The sequence below is a fragment of the Molothrus ater genome, chromosome 7, assembly GCF_012460135.2.
Source record: "Molothrus ater isolate BHLD 08-10-18 breed brown headed cowbird chromosome 7, BPBGC_Mater_1.1, whole genome shotgun sequence".
NCBI classification, from domain to species: Eukaryota; Metazoa; Chordata; class Aves; order Passeriformes; family Icteridae; genus Molothrus; species Molothrus ater.
The window spans coordinates 1642379-1652208 of record NC_050484.2 but is presented as its reverse complement, the minus strand read 5'-3'; the positions used below and the strand labels follow the sequence as shown (position 1 = coordinate 1652208).

At 48.6% G+C, this 9830-nt stretch overlaps 1 protein-coding gene across 2 annotated transcripts in view; it reads right to left on the bottom strand.

Annotated features, from left to right (window-relative positions):
- Nucleotides 1-459: 459 nt before the first annotated feature.
- The window catches only part of TRAF3IP1 (TRAF3 interacting protein 1), a 29084-nt gene continuing 19713 nt past the window's right edge, over nucleotides 460-9830 (bottom strand). For both annotated transcript variants that reach the window (XM_036386965.2, XM_036386966.2), the window contains exons 14-15: nucleotides 1889-2112; nucleotides 460-869 (exon numbers count right to left, since the gene is read on the bottom strand). In XM_036386965.2, the coding sequence (XP_036242858.1) occupies nucleotides 704-869; nucleotides 1889-2112 (390 nt within the window). In that variant the 3' untranslated portion in view covers nucleotides 460-703. The remainder of the gene's footprint in view (nucleotides 870-1888; nucleotides 2113-9830) is intronic.

Below are 9830 nucleotides of genomic sequence, written 5' to 3'. Positions count from 1 at the left end.
GCAGATTTAGGAATCACTAACTCTGGACTCTCATGGGCAGAACACTGCAGGGGTCATTAGGAAAATGCTCCAGACATCTGCAGTTCACTAAAGAAAAATCAGTGGAATTATTCCCGTAGAAAAAGCTGCAAGGACGTGCATTGGGGAGGAAACAGGTACTTAAATTAATCCTTTCCAAATGAACATATGCCATAAAAATGGAATTAACACCTGTGCAGATAAAACGCTTCAGCTCCCTTACGTGGTGATGCTCGAATTGCATTTTCACTTGGTTCTAATCAGATTCCTGATAGCTCTGAACAGGATTCAGGAACCTTCTGACCTACAGGAGTTTGGAACATTGAAGGGGGGAAAAGAATTCTTTAATACCCACTTATCAGGACAGTGTGTTCAGAGGGAATTTCAGGGGAGATAAGGAGAGGAAAGGGGGCTCTGGAAGTGAGAAACACCAGCTCACAGTTAAACAAATAAAGTTCTTTTAATAGCTCTGCAACTTTAGCATTCAAGTGAGTATCATTTTATCCTGCATAATATCAACATCTACAAATCAATGCAATAACAGAGTTTTTTGTAATGTTTTTAAGGTTCTGGTCCCTAAACATTCTATATCTGAACAAGGCATATCTGCTATTTGGGTTTTGGTTTTTTGGTAGCAATGTCAGTCATTGAGTCCTAAGGCTCTTTAATTCCTTTTCCCTCTTCTTCACCTTCTTGAAGACACGTTTATGCTAAGAATCATCCTCTGGATTTTTTCATCATTCCTTAAATTATTTGCTTTTGCAGCACAGATCTTCTCTTGCTGGTCCTTCATCAGCTGCTCCAGCTCAGCCAGCTCAGCCTTCAGTGGTTCCAGAGTGCTGTCTGTGATGCTGGAAGAGACACAAGGAACGTGATGTTGTTGGAAGCTTTCAAGCCGCTTCAGGTTATTTAATCCTCCAAGAAAATATATTTCAATACCTGAAAGGCTGCAAAGAATTCCATGGAATCACACAGAATTTGGGTTGGAAGGGACCTTAAAGCCCACCCAGTCCCAGCCCCTCCCATGGGCAGGGACACCGATGGATTAATCGTGTTCTGGTGTGAGACAAGTGTTGAAGATTGCAATGCAAGATGTTTTCCATTGCCATCTGTACGGCAGATTACCTTTGTCAAGTGGGCAGTTTGCCTTTGAGTGACCACATTCACACCTCCCTCGGGAGGGGACATTGCTGATAACAGACTATTGAATGTCCCTGCATGGCTGATAAGAACTGTAACATCCCATTGGGAGATGCTCTGCCCAGAGGGAGGAGCCAAGCATTGCTACCCGGATATAATCCAGAGGTTTTGGAGACACCAGCACGGCTTTCTCCACGGGATTCCCCAGAGGAACAGCAGCTGCCTCTCCTTCCACTGGATCTTCAGAGGAAGAATCCATCCTTCTCTACAGGACCCCCTTGCTCCAGCAGAACCAGCCCTGACACTGCAGGAGGGCTGCAGCCACATTTCCAATGGGACTGCCACCAACACCCTGACCCACAGGGTGTCAGGTTGGGTTCTGACTCTGTCAGTGTTGTTCTAGTCTACTGCATTGTTTATCCTTTTTTTTTTCTTTTCCCTATTAAAGAACTGTTATTTCCTGCTCCCATATTTTTGCCTAAAAGCTCCTTAATTTAAAATTTATAGCAATTCAGAGGGGTGGAGAGAGTTTACATTGTCCATTTCAAGAGAAGCTCCTGCCTTCCTTAGCAGACTCCTGTCTTTCCAAACCAAGACAACAAGGAAGGCCAAAGGATCTGTTTCACCATCTGTCCTTCCCACCACAACAACTGTCCTGCTCTGGGTTCAATATTTCCATTGTTTCTAAGTTTTAAGGGCCCCTAAAATCTGTCCCCAGAGACGAGCTCACCTCTGCTCCCTGCGCAAAGCCTCGGCGTGCTCCCGGTTCTCCTGGCGCCACAGCAGCAGCTCGTTCCTCATGGCATCCATGTCCTCCTGGATGTAATCCACCATCCTGCCCAGCCTCAGCACGTGCTGGCACACAGTCTGAATGGAGCCCTGGAACTTCTCAATCTCTTTGGCTACCAAGTCTCTCTCCCTCTTCCTGGAGGCTTCTGAGACAATTGGCTTCTCCTAACAGGAGGGACAAACAGGGGGAGCATCAGAATGAGGGAAAACTCTGGCTGTAGGCTGAATGAAGGGTGTTTGGAGACTGCAAACAGGGACGGAGCTGGAGAAGCGTTCATGACAGTTTGAAATGGAAGAGAAGAATCCTGGAATCACAGAATGATTTGGGTTGGGAGGGATCTTGGAGCCCATCCCATCCCATCCCATCCCATCCCCTGCCATGGGCAGGAACACCTCCAACTATCCCAGGTTGCTCCAAGCCCTGTCCAGCCTGGCCTGGGACACTTCCAGGGGTGGGAGCAGCCACACATTTCTGGACAAGCTTTGAAAGCAGCATCAAGTTCTGCTGCTGTGTGGGAGCTCCAGGGCACAGGCTCCTCTGAGTTCTCTGCATCAGCCCCTTCAAGATGCTTCTCTCCCTCCACTGTCCATATGTGGATCTCCAGCTCCTGAAGCATGGTTACTCCTTGCCTTGCACTCCTGTTCATGGCTGTAAAACCATACAGGCTGCAGGTGTGGCCTCCATAAACCCCACTACTCCAGAGGAATTTGGGCTTGTGCTACTTTCCCTCATGTGCAGCCAGCAGAGTCTCTGTGGTGCAGCTCCTGAGGCCCCTCAGCTCACTGCAAGTCAAACTCAGAGTTTGCTCCAATGGCAAAGCCAGCAGGAGCACGAGGATGCTGTAAAAAGAGCAGAGTGATGCCACACTGCTAATACACTGGAATAATCTTATTCCAGCAAAGCCATTAAGGAAAAGCCCACTGGGATTTTCTCCCCCATGAATCAAAACCAACCTCGTTTTTCTTTCCTTCCAACACTCCTGCAGGTCAAATTCCCAAACCCAGACACACAGAGCTTGAAGTAGAGTTTATTTAAAGTAATTCTGTTTATTATATGCCAAACAACTAGAAAGGCTTTCCCCTGCCACCCCAACCAGAGGGTGAACCAATTCCTGGCACAATTCCTGCTCCACACAGAGGTGGCAGTGCTGGGACAGGGAACTGTCCCCGGTCCCCTCCTCCCAGCTGCCTGCCTTCCTGTGCGAGCTGGGCTGTTTGCTCAGCTGGCTCTGGAGGCTGCAGGGCCTCCTGCCAAGCACACTTCAGCAGCCCTGGGCTGGCTGCAGGGCTGGGCACACGCAGGGATGTGTTTGAGGGAAAGGCTGAGCCTCGCTGGGGGCTGCTGCCCGCGCCCTGCCACACACGCGGTGCAGGAAATGCTGCATTTCTGACTGCACTGGGGTTCCTGTTTCGGGGGTTCCAGCAGGAGCTGGGCTCAGGTGACAGATGCTGCTGAAGCTGAGCCCTTGGCTGCCCAGGTCACCTCATGAGAGCTGGCTGAGCTGTTAGAAACAACACAGCCCTGAGCTCCCTCCTCCTCAGGCTGTGCCTCCCTCGCAGCAGCAGGTGCTCATTATACCACACCAGCCACAGGATTTTCTGGAGCCATCCATGCCTCTGCTGTCCTTTAGGGTGGAAGAGCTGTGATCTCACAGCATTTCAAGCCCTTCTCTCTCTCTCTATCCTGACTCTTCTCCTACTCCTTTTCCTGCTCTGTGCTCCTCCAAAGGCAGAGGGAAGGCTCAGTCCCCAGCACTGCATTTTCCACAGGGGGCTGGCAAGTGAGCTATGCAGACAAGCACCTCCAGCCCATCAGCAGAGCTGTATCAGGTCCAACAGCTTCCCAGGAAGACATCCCATTCCCTTGTTTTTCCTAAGTGCTCCAAACCCTCACCACTCTCCTCCCCACCATCCATTATCCGAAGGCTCAGCCAAAAAATAAGGAATTTATTTCACATCCAGCTCTCTCAGAAGAGAGAAGACTCAGCCAGTCCATTATCTGAGGGTTGGTGCTGCTTCATTTCGATTTTCCAAATGCCATGTTTTGGACTGTTTCACAAGGCATTCTGCTGGAAAAGCTGGCAGTCCATGGTTTGGATGAGTGCACTTCTCAAGGGATAAAACCTGGCTGATGGCCTGGCTCAGACAGGGGTGGGGAATGGGGCCATGTCCAGCTGGGACTGGTCACTGTGGGGTTCCCCAGGGCTCAGTACTGGGCCCAGCTCTGTTGAGTATTTTGATCTTTATCAAGGATGTGGCTGAGGGGATGGAGGGCACCCTCAGGAAGCTGCAGACACAGAGTTGGTGGGATGTGGATCTGCTGGGGGGCAGGAAGGCTCTGCAGAGGGATCCATGGGCCAGCAAGGCCAAGGGGCAGCTCCTTGTGAGCCCATGGGACACTGCAGGCTCAGGGAGGAGCAGCTGGGAAGCTGGAAAAGGCCCTGGCAGTTTTGGTGACAGGGCTGGACACCAGGTCATGGCCCCCAGGCTGTGCCAGCCGTGGTGTGACACCCCCAGGGCAGGGATTGTCCCCAGGGCTGGCCCTGCTGAGCCCCCTCTATCCAGGGCCGTGTCCAGCCCTGGGCCCTCCGGCCAGAGGGACACTGAGGGGACACTGGAGAATGGCCAGGGCAGGGAATGGAGCCCCAGGAGGGGCTGAGGGAGCTGGGCAGGGGCTCAGCCTGGAGCAAAGGAGGCTCAGGGGGCCCTTGTGGCTCTGCACAGCTCCTGCCAGGAGGGGACAGCCGGGGGGTCGGGCTGTGCTCCAGGGAACAGGGACAGGAGCAGAGGGAACGGCCTCAGGCTGGGCCAGGGCAGGCTCAAGGTGGACACAGCAGGAATTTCCCCATGGAAAGGGTGCTCAGGGATTGGAATGCACTGCCCAGGGTGGTGTGGAGTCCCCATCCCAGGAGGTGTCCAAGAAACACTTGGATGTGGCACTCAGTGCCCTGGGCTGGGGACAAGGTGGGCATCAGGCACAGGCTGGACTCAAAGGTCTTGGAGATATTTTCCAACCCAAATAATTCTGTGATTCTTCTTCTCATCCCTGTAATGCTGGCATGACCCCTCTGATACCTAGACAGACCAAGCAGCCACACTTCCCTCCAGAGGGAAGTGTAGGATCAAAATTTAAAAAAAATAGCAATGATGCTTAAGATACAGAACATATCTATATACAGATCTACACAGGTCTGTAAACACAGGTCCAGCTCACAAAATTAGAGGCTAAAATACACAGCTGCTTGAAAAGCTCAAGTAAAACAAAAAAAAAATTTGGAATATTTTTCATGAATCAATTCCTTAAAGTGCATTACTAAATACTGAAAATTAATTATAGTGTTCCTGTATCTCCAGCATGTTCTCTGTGCAGTTGAATACTTCAAAAGTGAGATTCAAAGGAGAAAATATCCCATCCAAAGTCAGTCATGGAATTACAGGATTGTCACGGTTGGAGAGGACCTTTAGGATCATCAAGGCCAACTGGCATTGCAAGAACTGAAACATAACACCATGAAAAAATCTATTAAATCCTATTTGAAATAAAAATCTAATAAATACTATTCCTACAGGTTCATCATAGGATTGCTTAAAAATAAAACAACAAAAAAAATTTAAATTAGTGATACTGAAGTGTAAGAATGCCCAAGTTTCAAGAAAAAATTCCTCCCAAGAAAGCTTTCCCAACCAGAAGGCACAGCAGCTCAAGCTGTGAAAATCACCATCCGTTCTTTCTTTGTCTCATTAACACCTGTGCTAATGATCCCAGAATCCCAGAGTGGTTTGGGGGGGAAGGAACCTCAAAGCCCATCCAGTTCCAAGCCACCATGGGCAGGGACACCCTCCCCTATCCCAGGTTGCTCCAGGCCCATCCAAGCTGGCCTGGGACATTCCAGGGATGGGACAGCCACAATTCCACGCCCTGCAGCTCAAGGCTCAGAATTATCACTGTGACACTCTCAAGCTTTGCCAACCCACACTGATTGTAAATAATTAAGGGGAGAGAAATGCATTAGAGGCTGTTCCCAGCTCCACAGGTGCAGCTATGGGTTAAAATCTCAGGAATGGTGGCAGGAGGTTTCCCCCAGCCGGCGACGTGGGCGGTACGAGCGCCGAGTGCCACCTCTGCTCACTCTGCACAAACGTGGAACAGGAGATTTCCAGCCAGAATCCAAATTGTTCCAGGCTTTTTCATCAGCCCCTACACCTCAAGCAAGTCCCCTTTCCCAACAGCCCCAGAATCAATAAATTATCCTCGTGTAAAAGGCTGGATCACTTCTGTAGGCCCAGCGCGTTTCCTTTCCTTCGTGTTTTTCATGAGGCACCAAGAGAAATGTTTGCTTTGGATTGCTGGGAAAAGGCTGCTTTTCCCATTACCTCAATGGGAGCAGAACACAATGTGGACTCAGGGGCAGCCACCTGAGAAATCTGAAAGCAGGAATTTTCTTTTTTAATCAAAAAGGTGGAAATTATCAACAAGGCTCCAGAAGCCACCAGAATTTCAAGAAACAGCATTTGCTTACTTTTATACACCTTCCCCTTTGTTCCTTTTTTTTTTAATTAACAGGCTTTTAAATATCAATCACATTAGAACAAGCATCCATCAAGCATTTCAATAGTTTCTACAGCCCCTTTTAACACTATTATTATGTCCCACTAGGAAAACAGACCCAAGTAATCACAGTTTTATTGAGCTCCACCATTTCCCCCACCTCTTTCTACAGGACAGGGCAGAAACTTCATTTTGGACAAGTAACTGGGATATATCCAGTGCAAAACCAACAAGGTGGAGCGCTTTTTTTATTGTATAAAATATATTTTTTGATCATAAAGAGTGTTTTCTTTTCCTGGTTTTTACAGAGTCTGTGTTTTAAGTATATTGTAACTATCCACCAGGGATCCCCATAAGAAACCCTTTCACAGAACCAGGGGGAAACAGTAAATGTTAAAGCATTTCAAATGAACAGGATGCTTTTTCTGCTGATGCCAGGTATGGGGTTCAGGCACAGGCCAAGGAGTTGGAGACACAATGTTCTTTATCACTGCACTTGCCAGAGTCAGTCTGACCTGCTCCTGAGCTGGAAGGCTCCACAAGGAAATAAAAGAATGGCTCTTTCAAGAGAGCTTTTTCAATCTCTTTTTTTTTTGTTGTTGTTGTTGGAGGGTGGTGGTTTTCCACATTAACTGAAGTTCATACTTGATCCTTCCAAAAAGAGCTGGACTTTTCACCTGTCCATGAACACCCACTCCAGCCCACACACCCACCCTGCCTGCCTGGAGAGAAGTCACTCCCAAAATCTCCTGTATTTGGGGCAGTATTCAGCACACAAAGCAAAATTATAGAACCATGGAATGGTCTGCTTGGAAGGGACCTCAGAGCCCATCCCATCCCACCCCTGCCATGGCAGGGACACCTTCCACTGTCCCAGGCTGTTCCAACTCCGTCCAACCTGGCCTTGGGCACTGCCAGGGATCCAGGGGCAGCCACAGCTGCTCTGGGCACCCTGTGCCAGGGCCTGCCCACCCTCACAGGGAACAATTCCTAATTCCCAATCTCCCATCCAGCCCTGCCCTCTGGCAGTGGGAGCCATTCCCTGTGTCCTGTCCTTCCATGCCTTGTCCCCAGTCCCTCTCCAGCTCTCCTGGAGCCCCTTCAGGCCCTGCCAGGGGCTCTGAGGTGTCCCTGGAGCCTTCTCCTCTCCAGGTGAGCACCCCCAGCTCTCCCAGCCTGGCTCCAGCCCTGTGAATCCTGAGCCAGAGAAAAGCCAGGAGAGGATTCCAGCTGAAATCAGTGACAGCAGAGCACATTAATGCACCCATGATGCCACACTGGTGCCACTTCTGCCCAGCCCTCCCTCTCTCCTCACACTCTCTGTATCCAGAACCTTTTCCTGCTGAAAGAGCACCCTTTCCTGGTGAAAAAGGACTTGGGATAAACCTGCTCCTTGTATTAAACAGTTTCCCTCCCCCCAGGCTGTGCCCCAGCACCTTGAAAGACATGACAGGCCCTGTGCTGTGTCCTTTACACACTGCACCTCTCCTGGGGGCAACCACATCTGCCTCACCATTTTTACACATCCTTTGTGCCCACACATCCATCTGCTGTCTCACCTGGATTTATAGTGCACCCACAGGACAGGAATTCCATGGTCTGGGGCACAAAGGAGCCCTGACACCAGGATTATCCCAAGAGTGGCCAGAGCCCTGTTTCTGTGTTCACAGCTTGCAGCAGGACTGCTTGGGGGCCACATTTTTGGGGCCACATTTTTGTTCCCTAGAGCTGGGAGCAGTGTGAGGACCCTGGAGCACACACTCCCTCCATCTGAGCCCCTGTGCTGCTCAGCTGCTGGGTTAAAAAACCTGTTTTGGAGGAACTGTGTGCTTGCAGCAGAGATTTCCCAGTGAATTAGCATCACATCAGCATCCACAGAGATGTGACAGAGGTGAAAACCCTTCCATGGGTAACTCCTCCTCTTCCATTTCCCTGTCAGCAATCCTGAGGACACACCAAGCTGGCAGGAGGCTGTGGTGGGAAGGATGAGCCTCTCCCAAAATCCTAACTGCTGGCATTTCTGACTGCAGCTGCTGAACACAGCACATTCACTGCAGGGCCTGGAGGGCAGGCACACCCAGATGTGCAGCTGCTGGATTCCTGTAAAAATCAGTGACCTGCAGCTCTTCAAACAAACAGAATCAGCACTGATTAGATCTGTCCTCGGCTCTGAAGTGCATCATGTGCCACACTGCTAATTCAAGTTAATATTGCCCAGGTGCTGAGCTATTCAATACCACTTGTTCCTCCCTGAAGCCTCCAAGCTGCTGCTTTTCTGAAGCCCCTTTTTTTGGTAGTGCAAAGATGGGAATTCTGTTATCCCACTTGCTTCAGCTATTTAATAACCTGCCTACGTTTTTCCACACATCAAATAAATGAAGTGGAATACAAAATGGAACATCTGGTTCTTTCTCTGGTTGACATTAGAGGCTTAGACTCTAAACAAATACATTTAGGAAGTTTTTTTAGGAATTTGTTAGGCTGAACACAGCTAATCAAGGCGGCAAAAATCTTGTGTATTTTCAGAATGACCCCTTTGTTTGACCTCAAAATTGTGTATATTATTTTAAGTTTCTGCACATGCAAAACCTAGATGATGAAAGTCCCAGTTTTCTTTCCTTCTCCCCTGTTCTCCTTTATTAAAACTCCTTAAAAAGCAAATGCATGTTTGGGAAACACAGCACAGAAAGGGTTCTGGAGGAATGTTTTTAACATAAATAAATGTTCCCCAGGCATCAGCAGCTGGAAGGTGTGAAACATCCCTGAAAGGGCACCAGCATTACATTTGGATTAAGCATTAATCCACCAACTTCACCTCATTTCTGGTTGATTAATCCCCAATAAATCAGGTGGATCCATTGATCATTTTTTTGCTGAATACTGCAGTTAATAATGTATTAACCAAAAGTTCCAGCACTCAGCCTGCTATTTTTTCCCCTCTTCATTTTCCCAACTGGCAGAAGACCAAGGCTTTAAAGACTAATGAATAGAAGTGGGAAAATATTTAATTTCTTTTGGATGTATTGAATAGTTTAATAAAATGAGGGAGGATGAACATTCTAGTGACAGATAGAGGGAAGATGGAATTTCCCAAAGCAAGTTTTCTTTCAGGTATTCCCTGGATTTTTGGATACCTTACTCCAAAAATACAGCAGTACCATGATTTTACTCTGTGATGCACAGCACAGTTTGGAATACAGTTGAATCCTGATGCAGAAGATACTTCTGGAGAGTTTGATGGAAAACAAAATAAATAGACAGAGAAGCATTCCCAGAGGCAAAGCCACATTGGAAATGTGGGGTTTTTTCTTACTTTTACTGTCACAGCAACTCC